Raw genomic sequence first — 16,259 nt, 5'->3', positions numbered from 1 at the left:
TGTGGTGTTGTTGACTGTGCCCTGATGAGAACTTGTAAGATCCCCTTCTCAGTGCCTGTAGACAGACAGTGCAGCCTTGTTGACTGTACCCTGTGCTGTGCGGGCACCCTGGGACTCTTATCCTCTGACTAGAGGTTTGACCCCTTCACCCGCAACCCCTCTACCGCCTCTGGCAACCCCCAGTGTCTTCTCCCGGAGGTGGGTCTTTAGCGTCCACAGGGAAGTGAGACCATGCAGTGCCTCTCTGTCGGTCTGACTGGTCCCACTCAGTGTGACGCTCTCAGGGAGTGGCCGTGTGGTCCCAGGTTCTCCTCTTCTGTGGCCGAGTAGTATTTCCTGTGTGTGTGGGTGCCACATCTTCATCTGTCTGTCTGCAAATGGACACTCGGGCTGCTTCCACATCGCGATTGTTGTAAATAGTGCTGCTATGAATGGTGATGGTGGTGGTTTAGCTGCTAAGTCGTGTCCAACTCTCATGACTGCATGGACTGTAACCCACCAGGCTTCTCTGTCCATGGGATTCTTCAGGCGTGGGTTGCCATTTCCATTTCCATGCGATCTTTCCCACCCAAGAATCGAAACCAAGGTCTCCTGCATTGCAGGTAGATTCTTTACTGACTGAGGTATGAGGGATCCCTGATGAATGTTGGGGTGTGTGGCTTTTCGAGTTAGTGTTTTTGTTTTCTTTGGGTAAATACTCAGGAGTGGAACTGCTGTATCTGTTTTTAATTTTTTGAGGAACCTCCTTCCTGTCTTCCACAGGGGCTGCACCAGTTTACTTTCCCTCCAGCAGTGCACAAGCGTTCCCTTTTCTCCACACCCTTGATGACATTTGTTATTTGTTTTTTTAGCAGTAGCTGCTCTAACAGGTATGAGCTGATACCTCACTGTGGTTTTGATCTGTATCTCTCTGACGATTCATGACGTAGAGTGTCTTTTCACATAACTGTTCGCCGTCTGGGTGTCTTCTTTGGAGAAATGTCTGTTGCAGGTCTCTGCCTGCTTTTTAATCAGTTTGTGTGTGTGTGTGCGCTACTGAAGTATATGAGCATCTTCGTATATCATGAGAAGGCTGTGTTTCATTAATCTTTAGTTGGCAAATGGGCTATCTTTATGTTCTCAAATCTGGATTTCCATCCTTTTCACAGAAGCTTTCTTCTGTGACACTGACAAGTGGAGGGAGGCTTACTCTTGTGTCTCTGGCATCTCCACAGGCTGACTATGTCTGCTTGTTTAAAACGACCAGCTGGCTGGTTCAGAGCACAACTCGCAGGCGGGTGGGTGGCAGCTTGGGTCCTGCCTGGGTCCCACACTCTCCACGAGCTCCCCGACCTCCTGCCTCACGCATGCTGGCGACCTGAGCTGAGAGGGAAGGGCTGAGTGCGTGCGTGCTGGGCATGTTGGCAGTGGCCCCTGTGCTCTTCTGCCAGTGGCCTCCATGCCATTCGTCTCTGGCCTCTCTGCCCTCCGTGGCAGTGGGACTCATGGGGCTCTCTGTGATGCTGGAAGCCTTGTGCGCCTGTTTGAACGAAGAGCTCCAGGGGTCGAGTGGCTTCTTTGTCCTCCCGGCCCCAGTGCTGGACAAGGCTGTGCTATCAGTCTGACTTGAAGGAGGTTCCTCAAAAAATTAAAAGTAGATACAGCAGTTCCACTCCTGAGTATTTACCCAAAGAAAACAAAAACACTAATTTGAAAAGCCACACACACCCCAACATTCATCAGGGATTCCCTCATACTTCAGTCAGTAAAGAATCTGCCTGCAGTGCAGGAGACCTGGTTTCGATTCCTGGGTGGGAAAGATCCCCTGGAGATGGAAGTGGCAGCCCACGCCATTTCAACCCAGGGAGCCTCCGGCAGCTCTCAGCCCCCCATGCTCCTCAGAGTCCTGTGACGGCACTTGGTCTGGGTCTGGGTCCGTTTTTCATACTAGGAAAAGGGAGGGACCTTGACTCTCCTCAGTCTGGGACACTAGGGAGAGAGCAGATAGCCAAGATGGCGTGGTCAGGCTGTCTCGCCCCGTGTTGTGTAAATACTTGTTTGTGTAACAGCTGAGACCACTTTTGCCCCGTGCATCGCGATGAGCCCGCTTGGCCATGGGCTACTTCTGCTCTGTAAGCATAAATAAGCTCCACCTGAAAAGCCCTTGAGGCTGCATTACCGCTGTGTCTGCTGGGTCAACCACGAGAGAATACAGTGTATCTGCTGCTATGGCTGCTGTGCCAGTCAGGAGATAATAAATGTGTCTGCAGTTCCTGTGACTCCTCGAGTTTTTTCCAGCTTCCACGGTCACGCCTTACTGTCCCTGGGTTCAGTGCACAGCGAGAGAAGCAAGGTAGATGTCTTGAGCTGCTGCTCAGCTGTTTGAGCGACTGTTCTTCCGCGCATTTTGTTTTCTGAGACTCCTGTGGGCGAGTGTCACACTGGGCCTCCAGAGTGAAACCGCTGGTGTCCTCAGTCCTCATTTCTCTTCTTACATTTCTTTAGGCATCTTTGGGGGTAGGAGATCTTCTCTCCTCTAATTCTGAAGTTGAATTCCTTATCTCCATTATCATTTAAAAGTTTTCTTATGCTAGCATTTTTTGGCCACGCCACACGACATGTGGGATCTTAGTTCACTGATCAGGGATTGAACCCACGCCCCCTGCATCTGAAACAAGGAATCTTAACTTCTGGACCCCCAGGGAAGTGCCAATCATTTTTTATTTCTAAGGACTTTGCTTTTTTGCTCTGTGTTCTAGTCTGCATTCTCTGCTCAGTGTCAGGGATGGAGTGCTCTTGGTCTCTTCCCTGAAGGGGACTGTTAGTGTTGAGAGGTTTCTGCTCTGTCTCCATCCATCTGGGTGTCTGTGTTATGTGGGACGATGGTGCTCTGTGTGTTGGTTGGTGCCCCGAGGCTGAGCCGTCCCAGGAGGCGTGAAGCACTGTGGGATCTTGGGGGCTGTCTGACCAGGGGGGGACTCCACCCGGGGATGGGGGCAGCCTTCTCTCCCAGGGCCATTGGTCTCTACCAGTCTCCTGCTGGGCTCCGTGAGGTGAGGGACATAGTGGGGTCCCCACCCCTTGCCAGCCTCCGTGATCTGTACCCCTGGAGGTCTCGAAGTTACCTCTGTGCCCTCTACCTGGCCTCCCGGGTGTGTGGGCAGCTCATGCGTGCTCCTCCGAATCTTCTGTGTGCCTGCGCTCTCCAGCAGTTGCTCACCGCTGGCTCACAGATCACCTCTGTCCCTGTTTCTTCTCCTCGTAGGTTTGTAAATTGTCTCATCGTCTGAGGGAATATAAAAACATAGAGTGTATGTGTGTGTGAGCAGAAGTCCTGTGTGTGGGCTTGTGTGTGTGGTGGATGCCTGTGCCTGGTGTGTATTTGACGTGTTGACATGTCATGTGGACTGAGGGTGCCTGGTGGAACTCCCCCGAGCTGGGTGTGGGACCCCTCATGCCCCTCTGGCCAACGCTGACCCTGGCCAGTAAATCTCTGGCTGTGACTCCTGGGTTGTCACTGAGCCAGGATGTCTTTTTACGTGTTTGGGTGTCGCCTCCGTGTTTCTGCCTGGTTCTCCAAAGCTGGCAGCCCTTGCTCTCAGCTCCCTGCCCCCACTCTCCTGTGCTTTGTTTTTGTTTTGTCCTCTGGAACTGGCCGTTGCTCGGCGGGGGTGATCTCTGGCCCCTTCTCTTTCCCTGAACGGTGAGTCGCTCTCACCCGACTTGCTGGGTCTGCTCTTCCACTCAGAAGCCTGACCCACCGTGAGCGGAGTGAGGGGGGCGCTTGATTCTGCCCCTCAGTCAGGTTGTTTTCTCCAGTGACCATATGAGGATTTCAGTCTTGATTAAAGGATGATTTGAGCTTATTGAGAGCTGGATGTTTAGGCTGACGGGACCCTCTGTTGATTCTGAGGGAGATGGGTGACAGGTTGCCTCTTGGAGGGAGCAGGAAGGGCTGACCCAGCCTCGGGGCCCCTCTGCCCTCCCTCCCATCCTCCCATGAGGATGCTCGGGACCCTGTGTCTAGGAGTGTCATTCAGTGGAGCAGCCCAGCATGAGCTCTGGATGGAAGTATGGAGCAGGGGGTGAGGGGATCCCGGGGCGGAATGGGACCCCTTCAGCCGAGGGCCTTGGCCGTACGGCTGGCCCAGCAGGTCTGACCCCAGGATGTGGAGGGTGGGCCCCAGTTCCAGTGGGTGTCAGGTGTGGGGAGGCCCCGAGCTCACAGCTGACTCCAGTGGGTATGCCTGCTTCCCTTCTGGGAGTGAGACGTGGGGGCAGTAGGCAGTGTGGGCGAGAAGGGGGGTTCCGTGGGGGACTCTGGGAGGCAGGATCAGGGAACCAGCCTGAGAGGCTCTTTACAAGATTTCCTCTGTGATCTCCCCAAAGGAGAGCCTGAGTTTGCGCACACGGTTAAAAGAAAATCACCAGTGCCAAGTAGCAGCGTGGACGTCCTCCCAGGATGCCCAGCAGGAAGCGTTGGAAGGAGAGCTGCCCGCAGGGCCTTCAGAGAAGCCTAGCCAAGGTATGCTCTTAAGTGCTGCTGTGGCGGCCAGCCTGCAGGGGTGTTCTGGGCCGTGGCTGCATCCCACGAGAGCCGTTGGCACTACGCGTGCTGGCTGTTGACTCTGTAGCGGGGGCACTGGAGGCCCTTCCCTGAGGTCGAGAAGCAGGCCCCGTGTGTCAGGAGAGGGCCTGCCTGGGCAGCAGCCTGGGGTCTCTGGGGGCCATGGGGATGGAGAGGCTGTGGTCATCCTGGGCATGGCCTGGGGCCGAGGAGAGTGAATGCAAGCCTGGCCCTGGACACAGAGTCCAGGAGAGCGTGGGCCCCATGTCAAGCTGAGGAGGCAAGTCTGCATGTCCCGCCTTGAGAGCCTGCAGCTCAGGATCTGGGCCGGGGTCCCTTGGAGCTGCATGGGCCTGTGGAAGGCTAGCACATGGCCCAGAGAGTGCGGTCACGCCTGCTGTCCTCCCTATTCTCCTGCCCGCGTGAGCTGTGTCCCATGGCTGCTGCTCGGCATCTTCCAGTCCCCTGGGTTGCACCCCGTGCCTCTTCCTCCAGCCCGGGACAGTGATGAGCCCTGACCAGAGCAGCTCTGGGGGCCCGTTCCTCGGTACCCAGACCAGAGGGGCAGCAGTGGGTATGTGGACAGCTTGGGACGGGTCTGCCCGTCTGGTTCTGGTGCACAGTGCCCACGGGGCTGCAGACGGCTGTATCGTGTCCCCTTCTGGTACCGTGCTCCCATGGGTTTCAGGGTCTACGCGCAGCTGTCTGGGACTTCTGACGCTCATTGTCCTGTTGGTTGGAGGTTCAGCCTGATGATTCTGCCCCCTGGTCCCCACAGAGCTTTCCCGGGAGCCCCTCCAGTGTGCGCAGAGCATGGCCTTGGAGTTGGAGACAGAGGTGCCGGCTGGAGACTTGGGCCTGGAAACCACACACAGCGCTCAGCTTATGCTTCTTCCAGTGGAGCTCAAGGAAGAAATCGATCTCTTAAAAGTGGAAAATAGAAATTTACAGGAGAAGTTGCAGCGTGAAATCTGCCTGAAAGAGGGCTTGGAGAAAGTAAGTTGAAATGCCTTGCCTCGCAGCGATGCCCGCGTCCACAGGGCCACATGTGAACTGGCCTGGTCAGCACGAGCCCCGAGGTCTACTCCACCCTCTGCCTGCAGCAGTGTTGGCTGGGTGCTTCCCTTGGGTGGGGATGGGCTGCCACCTAAGCTTGGACCCAAGTGTGTAATCCTAACTCTTATAGACCCTGCGGGGCTTAGGGGAACTGATCGGGTTCTCAGAGGGGTGCCAGGGTGGGTGGCGAGGCCACCTTCAGGCCTTGTCCACTGTGTTTTCTGCACTGTTCCAGTCACCAGGCTCTTTCCATTGACTGAGACTTGCAGCCGTGGACATGCAGTGATGAGACCCTGGCCCACAGCTTGGGCGCCTCCCCTAAATTACTAGCGGCCTCACTGAGGCCTGGAGACGCGGAGTTGAGGTGACTCTCAGTGTTTCATCTGCAAGGCCCAGGGTGACCATCTGGGCAGTTCTGTGGCTGTCCCGCCCCTCCTCCCTGTGACATTGTCCCAGGTCCTCCTCCATCGAGGCCGAGTTTCACGGGCAGATCACGTGTTGTCCCCCTCCTGATGCTCTGGGGGTGAGGACGGGCATGTGAAGGCCTGCAGCCTCACAGGGGGTCCCTGAAGGACAGACTCTGCTTGATGGATTTTTACGTTCAGGTGTTTAAGTGCTTCCTGGGCCACTGGTTGATTTCCTCGTGTGAACTGTCTAGAGAGGAGTGTGGAGCGAGCTCTCTCATTTAGCTCTCACAGTATTTACTGTGTTTTGTAGTTCTGTTAACTGCACGTTTATGGTGGTTATGTCTTCTTGGGAAATCACGCTTTTATCATGAGTGAAATGCCCTCTCTGGTACGGTTTCTTTGTGCTGGAATCTGCCTGCTTTCTGACCAGTGCAGTGCGTTTTCTTCAATGCAGCATCTTCTTCCGTCCATTTTACTTTATACCTTCGACTGTATCTACCTGGAGTTAGTGCCAACCCTACAGGTCAAGGGCTCAGTTCCAGGAGGCTGCCCCTGACCCCTTCAGAGGCCAGTGGCCTCCCTGTCTTCTCCGCGTCAGGCCAAGGTGTGCGCTTAGGCCTTCTGGGCTGGCCTGTGTCTGTATTTTCTCTCCACCTGCTCGTGTGTGACCAGGCACCAGCCTGAGAACTGGGCTGGATTCCAGCACCTCCTGCCCCCTCCTGGTGGGCTTCCCCCCTCACTTCCCTGCTCTTCTGGTTCAAACAAGGAGGATTTCCAGGTGCACGTCCATGGCACAGCTGGGTTGGTCACCCAGGGTATTTCTTTACTCTGGGTGTGAGGACCCCCAGCCCTGGATCTCCTGGGTCTTATCCAGAGCCTGCAGTTGTTTCCTCTGATTAGAGCTGATTCTCAGCTGTCAGCAAGAGCAGGCCCTAAACTTTAATGACTTGAATAACCAGTTGAGGTCAGTTTCACAGACCTTTCTGGTTTGGTTTGGTTTGGTTTTGTTTCTCCTCAATGATTGATCAGTATGCTGACCTCCTTTCTTTCCTGTTTTGAAAATTAGGAAATTTGTGTGTGTTCAGCTTTCTGGTTCATGTCCCTTTTCATACAACACCTTTAAGAGTGTTGGTTGCAGCTCCTCAGCCTCTTGCTCAGGTCCCTTGTAGAACCTGGATCATTCGTGGTGCAAGTCCAGAGGTTTGGCGTTACTGTCTGCTGCTCGCCTGTGAGCTGTGCCGCCTGGTGGTGGTTCTGCGGGGGTGGTGGTGGTGTCGGCTTCCCCTTGATGGGAGGTGCCTCTCATGTCTGAGCCCCTGAGCTGGTCTTGGCACTGCAGAGGAGGCCCCCCTTTGACTGTGTCCAGACCTGCCAGCCCTAGAGGTAACAGCTGGGGCCAGGTGCCGGGCAATGGACACGGTTAACTTAGGCAGATAGTCTTAGATTTGTGCCTTTTAGTCTCCATCATTCCCGTCAGCATGAGAAACACTCCCACTGCTCTTTTCACGTATGTTGTGGGACTGTGTTATTCAGTCACTTAGTTGTGTCCATCTCTTTGCGACCCCATGAACTGCAGCATGCCAGGCTTCTCTGTCCTTCACCATCTCCCATGCTCAGACTCATGCCCATTGAGTCAGTGATGCCATCCAACCATCTCATCCTCTGTTGTCCCCTTTTCCTCCTGCCTTCGATCTTTCAGGGTCTTTTCTAATGAGTCAGCTTTTCGCATCAGATGGCCAAAGTATTGGAGGTTCAGCTTCAACATCAGTCCTTCCAGTGAATATTCAGGACTGATTTCCTCTAGGATTGACTGGTTTGATCTCCTTGTGGTCCAAGGGACTCTCAAGAGCCTTCTCCAACACCACAGTTCAAAAGCATTAATTCTTTGGCATTCAGCTTTCTTTGTGGTCCAACTCACATATCCATACATGACTACTGGAAAAACCATAGCTTTGACTAGATGACTAGACATTGGCAAAATAATATCTCTGCTTTTTAATACACTGTCTAGGTTTGTCATAGCTTTTTTTCCAGGGAGCAAGTGTTTTAATTTCATGGCTGCATTTACCATCAGTGGTGATTTTTGGAGCTCATGAAAAGAAAGTCTGTCACTGTTTCCATTGTTTTCCCATCTATTTGCCATGAAATGGTGGGACCTGGTGCCATGATCTTAATTTTCTGAATGTTGAATTTTAAGCCAACTTTTTCACTCTCCTTTTGCACCTTCATCAGAGGCTCTTTAGTTCCTCTTTGCTTTTTGCCATAAGGGTGGTGTCATCTGCATATCTGAGGTTACTGATATTTCTCCCAGCAATCTTTATTCTAACTTGTGCTTCATCCAGCCCAGCATCATGGGACTAGTGCTTGTATTAATAGCTGACAGAACTTCTCTGTCTTCAGAGATGGATTTGGGTCATTGTGCAGTGATCTTTTCATTTAATTTCTTCCTTCTAAAAAAAAATTGTGTGGTTGCAGATGAAACAGAATTTAGTTGAAGCTCACCAGGAAGAACTGAAGAGTGCTGAGGAGAGGATTGAGCTAATGAAACAGGAACTCAGAGAGAGAGAGGCCGAGTGGAAAGTTACAAGCGAGGACCTGCGGAGAGGAGCCGAAGAGAGGCTGACAAAGATGCTCCTTGACCTGCGAGAACAGGTGGAGTGTGAGAAGCGGTCCATGATGAACAGGTTTGAGCTTCGAGAATCCGAGATGAGGCAACTTCAGGACCAGCAGGCAGCTCAGATCCTGGACCTGGAGGGGTCACTGGTGGAACAGCAGGGCCGCCTGCGGCAGCTGGAGCTTGGACTCACCGGAGACGAGTCTCCGCGGTGCAGCCGGTGTGGTCGGGAGCTGGGATGCGGCCCGGCCCCAGGAGCCCAGGACCAGGAGCTTGCCATGCTCCACCTAAAGGAGGACTGCGCCCTCCAGCTGAAGGTGGCCCAGAGCAGGTGGGTGCTGTCCCTGTAGCAGCCTGTTATGTTCGGAGCTGCCCATCGCCACCCCCCCCCTGCTCCAGCCAGTGAGACAAGGCAGGTCCCCTCCCTGTGCCCCCCAAGGGGTGAGGCGGGTCTCCAGGAGGGTGAGGCAGACCCCCAGGAGGGTGTGTGGGGCTCTCAGGGCTGCAGGCCTCTGGCAGGACTGGCATCCCCATCCTTCCTGTGGGGCCTGTGTCCCGTGAGCCACGTGGCCTGGTGTGCATTTTTGACGAGTGTGTGTGTTCTTTGCACATTTTAGTTTTTTAGTAGCAGAACTTCAGCCTTTTTATCCTAAGATTGTGTGGCTCATTCATGAATTTTGTGTTTTTTAAACTCATTAAAAAAATAAACAGCTTTCCTCAACTATGTACATAGTTCCCTGAAGTTTTTAAGTAGGCTTAGGATGTTGTTGGTTTGCTCCCTCTTTGCAGACCTGGGCTGTAGTACCCAGGGGTGTTGATGAGCGCTGGGATCGTTGGAGCTGCTTCTCATGTGTCAGCTGCTCCCCAGTGTCTCGAGGCAGGTGCACAAACTCCTGGCCTGGGGTCTGAGGGTTGAGTTCAAATCCTGACCCACCATGTGAGCTGGATGGACACAGGTGTGATGTGCAGGCTCACGAGACCTTAGTGTCCTCCTCATGGGCTGATCCGTGGAGAGGCTGTCATGGTGGCTGGTGGGCAGTTGGCACCTGAGACGTGTCCCAGCTCTTGTGAGTCGCCTGATGTGTCACGGCACCTGTGCAGATTCTCCCCTGTTCCTGCCGGAGCTCTGGGTGCCTGCTGACTGCTCCCAGCCAGCGCCACTGGCTCATGCCCCTGAGCCACCCCGTGGAGGCCGGTTTCTGAGTCTTCAGAACACTCTTTGCAGCCCCGGGGGCTCCTGTAGGGCATGCAACCCCTTCCCTGTTGAGGTCCTCTCTTGGCCGAGTGGCGGTCACACCTGCTTCCTGCAGTATCTGTGGTTTCTGGCTGGGGGTCTGTGCCCTGCACTCTAGTTTGTGACTGGGGATGCTGGGCTCCAGCCTGAGCTCCTCTGGCTTCGTGGGCCCTTCCCCGTTGGCTCATGGCTGGTGGTGGTGCCCAGGGAGGAGGGAGAGCAGGCGGGATCTGGGTGGGGTGGCCCCTTCCCTGGCAGCGGGCTCCCCTGCGGTGCTCTTGTGGCTACACGTCTGCTCTGTGTTCACTTGGCTTGTTGTCTCAGGTTTTTGGAAGAACGTAGAGCAATCACAGAGAAACTGGCCGCAGAGCAAGATGCCTTCCTGCGGGATGCCCAGGAGCAGCATGCGCGCGAGCTGCGGCTTCTCCAGGAAGGACACCAGCAGCATATCCTGTCCCTGACCGCGGAGCTGGAGACCAGGCGCCAGGCCGAGATGGACGCGCTGCGGTCCTCATTCGAGCGTGAGCGGTGGGCTCTGGCAGAGGCACGTGAGGCTGAGTCGCAGATGAAACACGCTGCTGAAGTCAGTGTGTTGGAGGCCAGACATGCATCACAGCTGGATGCTCTGCGCTTGCAGTACCTGTCTGAGCTGCAGGCCGTGCAGGGCAGGCACCGGCGGGCCCTGGAGCTGCTGCGCCTGGACCTGGAGGAGCGGCTGCAGAGGGAGGATGTGGCTCACCACCGGCTCTTGACTCAGGCGCTGGAGCTGCTGGAGCTGCGATGTGCCGAAGAGCCTCAGTCCGCAGAGGATAGCCTGAGAGGGCACGGGTGTGTGGAGCCCCCGGAAGGCCTGAGAGCCCTCTGGCTGCACGGGGCTCGCAAGGTGAGGTGTGTGGGTGGGGGGACAGGGACTTTGCCCTTCCCTAGGACCCGCTTGTGTCAGCTGCACGCGTGCCCCCCACCAGCCATGGGTTTCCTGGTGAGGCAGATACAGAACAGTGAGTTTTAGGTCATTTTTTGGTCGCAGCTCCTTGGTGAAGGCTTTTGGCAGCGGGTGCCCAGGTGTGGCGTTTCCTGTGAGCTTGCAGTGGGTTCAGTCTGCTCCTTGGGGCCTGTGTTGTTTCTGTGAGTCAGAGCCCTTTGTTCTATATCTGGGGCAGTCTGTGTCAGGCAGCGACTGTCCCCGTGGTGGGTGCTCTCTGGAGGCGGCCCCATGGCCTTGCCAACACCAAGCTTGCCTTGTCTGCAGACCCCGGCCCCATGCGTTGTAAGCAGGACGTATTTAATTTGTTAGAAGTTGAAGTCAGCGTGGGGACACATTGCTCTGCACTGACTTGGCAGATGTGCATGCCAGGCCCTCAGAAACAGTCGTGTTCTGGTGACTTTGTGCTTTGTCACGTCACAAGTAGGTGTTCCAGGTCACAAAGCAGGAAACCTCAGCCTGTGGAAATGCAGATACCAGGAGAGCCTTCGTTTCCGACTGAGACGTGCTTTACATTCGAGGGATGTTCCCAGGAGGGTTTCGTCCTCAGCTCTGGTTCAGCTTGTCTAAGGATGGGAGGAAAAGGGCAACCCAACCTGTGCCGGGGGTGGTGCTTCACTTCACACTTTGGCTCTGCCTGTCCTGTGTGGTCTGTGGGCGAGACTGTGAGTGAGTTCCGGGAGGGCTGGGCAGGTTCCCGTGGGGTCGTGAGCCTCTGGGCGGTCCTTGGGTGCGGCCCAGGGTAGGTGTCTCTGGGTTGAGGTGCCCCCAGGCTGGTTTGTCGGCTCTGAGCCATCAGCTGTCAGCTTCCGTTCCTCCCAGGCAGAAGGATGCTTGGGGAAGGGGCTTTGTTCCCAACCTGTGGATTTAAACTGGATTCCCTCGGTTTATAGGACTTGAAGAAAATGAAGTTTTGAAAGAACATTGAGAGAGAGAAGTGTGTATCTCTTACACGGGAAAACCGTGTGTTTTAAACTGTGCTTTCATCTTATTAGTATAAAATGTGCTCATAGGAGGTGTGTGGCGTGAGGGGTGAGGGTGGGCGGGACAGAGGTGTGTAGGGTGCAGTGACCTGTGGATGTGGCCCCTGGAGGACGGCAGGGCACATGCCAGGGTCCTGCCCCCTGGGCAGCAGCACCAAGCAGCCTTGCAGGCTTTCTGGACTGGTCAGGTGACTATGATGCAGAGACAGGAGCCCCCGCAGGGGGTGCCCCTCGCAGAGGGGTGGCTGTGGGTGGGCAGTGCGCCTCCTTCTGGGCAGTGGTGGCTTCAGGAGTGACCTGGGGGTCAGACTCTGGCCCCCACAGGAGTGCTGGTGACATCAACAGCCGCTGGGCCTCCAGAAGCCTCTCTCCGTCACAGCGCCGATGGTCATTCATGAAGTCCGTGTGGAGTGGGTGCTGGGCGGGCCTTGCACCGCTGAGAGGTTTATTTACTGGCTGACAACCCTTCCCTCCAGGAAACTTTGTGGGCTCCTGTTCATTCATCCTGCTTGTTCTGCTGCCTGTTGGTGACACACGGGTCATGTGTGCTCTTTGGCTTAGCACTTTTGTACTTGTGTGTTGACTCTTCCTCAAGTATTGAGAGCATTTGGAGAGTATTTCTCTCGTGTGTTGAAGTACATCATCCCTTTGCTACAAAGGATGTAAGCATTAGATACTGTCTCAGTGACCTTTTTGTCTTGCTCATGTCACAGGAGAAAACAGCGGGGTTTGTGGGGAGGTGAGATATGCCATTTCTTCCCATTTTAACTTTGCTTTGGAGAAAATTTCAACAGAAGCAGAGAATAGTTCAGGATGGGACTGCCCATGGGGTACGTGCCAGTCTCAGTGCGTCAAGCTGCCCAAATAAACCAGAAGCATGCTCCGTGCTGACCTACAGAATTAATAGTGACCTCTTAATTTCATCACAGATCCAGCCTGAGATCCAGTTTCTTTCTGTGGTAGGTCAAATTGGGATACACACAGGAGTGGGAGAACAGCTCAGGTCCAGATCTACACACAGAACAGGAGAATAGTTCATGTCCCATGTCTACACACGGGACAGGAGAACAATTCAGGTCCATGCCTGCACCAGCGCAGGAGAATAATCCATGTCTGCACATAGGACAAGAGAATAATTCATGCCCATTGTCTACATATGGGACAGGAGAATAGTTCAGGTTCACGTCTACACCTGGGCCGGGAGAATGGTTCAGGTTCATGTCTACATATGGGACAGGAGAATAGTTCAGGTTCATGTCTACATATGGGACAGGAGAATAGTCCATGTCTACACACGTGCTGGGAGAATAGTTCAGGTTCATGTCTACACACAGGACAGGAGAATAGTCCATGTCTACACCCGGGCCGGGAGGCTAGTCCACATGTTTGTACCTGGGCTGGGAGGATATTGTGCCCTCTTGCCTCAGGCTTTCCTCGCAGACAGATATTCCATGAAGCCTTGCTGGGCGTCTCCTGGGTGCCATGGTCATTGTTCCCAGAATAGCAGGGACGCGCCGTTCTTCCTCTGTGGACAGGTTTTATCTGGGCCACAAATATCTCGCACCTGTTTGAGAAGCAGTGTCACTCGTCAGAAAAGTTGTTTACCCCGGGGCCTGTCAGATTGGGTTACTTTGCAGGTTACTTCCCTCTGGAGTTTGGTTGTGAGAATAGTTCTCTGAACAAGTAAGCATGATTTCCTTTTTTTAGAGATAAGTGTCCCATGAAGAAATCGCCCTTATGTTGGTGACACTGAGCATGGGAAGGAAAGCAGGAGTCAGCTGTCGTGTGATCACTGTTGGTTGCTCAGGCAGTCTCACGTTTTCTGGCAAAGAAAATACTCTGTTCATAGGATTTTTTAAAATAGTAAGAGACCTGTGGTTGTTTTCGATCTAGTTTGAATGTCTTCAATTATCAGTTGAATTTGTTTTTAATACTGTGTTGGTGTTCTTTGGGCAGCATTGCTTATTTTTTCTTCTTTAGATGTATCCGTTTTTTTGATGATTAAAATACATATCACATTTCCCATAGAATTCTGTGGATTTTTAGAAAAACTTGAAAATAGCTTCTTAAAAAGTTCTTCTATTGACTTTACTGTTTAAAACAGAGTTTACTCGGGCAGTATGTGGAACAGTGGTGTATAGGGAGGTCCTATGCGTCGGCACAGTGAAAGCACGTGGAATGAGCGTGAGCTGCAGCCTCCCACATAGCCACGTGCGTGCTCGTGGCTCAGGTTGCCCTTCCTTCCCACTCAGCAGGAGCCCGAGGCCCAGTGCTCAGCTCCCCAGGCGGGGCAGGAGGAGCAGCTGGAGCGTAAACCAGAAGCCTCGCTGGAGCAGCAGGTCGCACTGTTACAGGTACTGGGTTAGGAGCCGCTGTTCTGTTTTATTGTTATCTTTCCTCATCTGCAAAGAATATTTTAGTCTAAATTAATTTTGGTATGCAGAATTAAGGCATATTTTCATTGTTTCAGAAACCGAGGGTTTTTTAGGCAACTTTTTTCATTCATTGTTATATTTAAAGTGACTAGTTAGCCTATCTTTTCTGCTTAGAAATTGTCATCAAGTAGTTGTTCCTTAAGCAACATGGAATTAGGGGTAATCTGTATGTCATTTATAGTTGACCCTCAGTATATGTGATTCCTCCATATCTGCCATTGCTCTGAACCCCCAGATTCAGCCAGCCTGGATTGTGTATTTACTGTTGAAACAAAATCTATGGGACTCCCCTGGTGGTCAGTGGTTAAGACTCTGCACTCCCAGTGCAGGGGGCACAGGTTTGATCCCTGGTCGTAGATCCTACCGCATGCCTCGTGGCATGTGTATAGGTTGAACATCATGGTTCAGCACCATCTTCTAGAGTCAGCTGTGTATAAATCTGGGGAAGTTGGAGTCCCCTTCATGATCTTGCTCTGGCGACTCAGTAGCTGCCACATCAAGCCATTTCTTCTTTAATGAGCCTATTTCGAGGAAAGGAAGTCTGAGCGTGAGTGACCTTCACTTAAAATGTCCAGAAAAGGCAAATCCACAGAAACAGAAAGTAGACTGGTGGGTGGTAGAGGCTGGGAGAGGAGAGAGACTGCTAATGGGTGGGGGGTTTCTTCTCTGGTGATACAAATGTTTTGTAATAAGATACAACTTTGTGAATATACTAAAAACCACTGTACTGCATACTTCAAAAAGAGAGCTTTTTATGATCTCAACAAAGCTGCAATTAAAAACAAAACAAACCCACAGTAAAAATCATTGTGAGTCCTTCCAATGAATATGCAAGACTGATTTCCTTTAGGATTGACTGGTTTGATTTTCTTGTAGCCCAAGGGACTCTCAAAAGTCTTCTGTAGCACCACAGTTCAAAAGCATCAATTCTTTGGCTCTCAGATTTCTTTACGGTCCAACTCTCACATCCATACATGACTACAGGAAAAACCATAGGTTTGACTACACAGACCTTTCTTGGCAAAGTAATGTCTGCTTTTTATACTGTCTAGGTTGGTCATAGCTTTTCTTCCAAAGAACAAGCATCTTTTAATTTCACGGCTGCAGTCACCATCTGCAGTGATTTTGGAGCCCAAGAAAATAAAGTCTCTTGCTGTTTCCATTGTTTTCCCATCTATTTGCCATGAAGTGATGCGATTGGATGCCATGATTTTCGTTTTTTGAATGTTGAGTTTTAAGCCAGCTTTTTCACTCTCCTCCTTCATTTTCATCAAGAGGCTCTTTAGTTCCTCTTTACTTTCTGCTGTAAGGGTGGTATCATCTGCATATCTGAGGTTATTGATATTTCTCCCAGCAATCTTGATCCTAGCTTGTGCTTTATCCAGCCCAGCATTTCTCATGATGTACTCTTCATACAAGTTAAATAAGCAGGGTGAGAGAATACAGCCTTGTCATATTCCTTTCCCAGTTTGGAACCAGTCTGTTTTTCCATGTCAGGTTCTAACTATTGCTTCATGACCTGCATACAGATTTCTCAGGAGGCAGGTAACATGGTCTGGTATTCCCATCTCTTAAAGAATTTTCCACAGTTTGTTCTGATCCACACAGTCAGAGGCTTTAGTGTAGTCAGTAAAGCAGAAGGAGATTTTTTTCTGGATTTCTCTTGCTTTTTCAATGATCCAACAGATGTTGGCAATTTGATCTCTGGTTCCTCTGCCTTTTCTAAATCCAGCTTGAACATCTGGAAGTTCTTGGTTCATGTACTGTTGAAGCCTTGCTTGGAGAATTTTGAGCATTACTTTGCTAGTGTGTGAGATGAGTTCAATTGTAGGGTAGTCTGAACATTCTTTGTCATTGCCTTTGGAATTGGAATGAAAACTGACCTTTTCCAGTCCTGTGGCCACTGCTGAGTTTTCCAAATTTGCATGTTGTGTGCAGCGCTTTCAAGCATCATCTTTTAGGATTTGAAATGGCTCAGCTGGAATTCCATCACCTCCACTAG

General features: G+C 52.4%; 1 protein-coding gene across 11 annotated transcripts in view; it reads left to right on the top strand.

The window, feature by feature from the left end:
- PCNT (pericentrin) overlaps positions 1-16,259 on the top strand; it is a 104,391-nt gene that overhangs the window by 20,026 nt on the left and 68,106 nt on the right. For 6 of the 11 annotated variants that reach the window (XM_043873989.1, XM_043873991.1, XM_043873992.1 and 3 more), the window contains exons 11-15: positions 4,369-4,504; positions 5,325-5,542; positions 8,485-8,954; positions 10,182-10,740; positions 14,075-14,176. In XM_043873989.1, coding sequence (XP_043729924.1) covers positions 4,369-4,504; positions 5,325-5,542; positions 8,485-8,954; positions 10,182-10,740; positions 14,075-14,176 — 1,485 coding nt within the window. The remainder of the gene's footprint in view (positions 1-4,368; positions 4,505-5,324; positions 5,543-8,484; positions 8,955-10,181; positions 10,741-14,074; positions 14,177-16,259) is intronic. The other 5 variants (XM_043873998.1, XM_043873997.1, XM_043873993.1 and 2 more) reach the window with 2 other exon arrangements.

This window comes from Cervus elaphus, chromosome 19 (genome assembly GCF_910594005.1).
Source record: "Cervus elaphus chromosome 19, mCerEla1.1, whole genome shotgun sequence".
NCBI lineage: Eukaryota > Metazoa > Chordata > Mammalia > Artiodactyla > Cervidae > Cervus > Cervus elaphus.
Note: the sequence above shows the minus strand (reverse complement) of the source record. Positions and strands in the feature narration are given on the sequence as shown.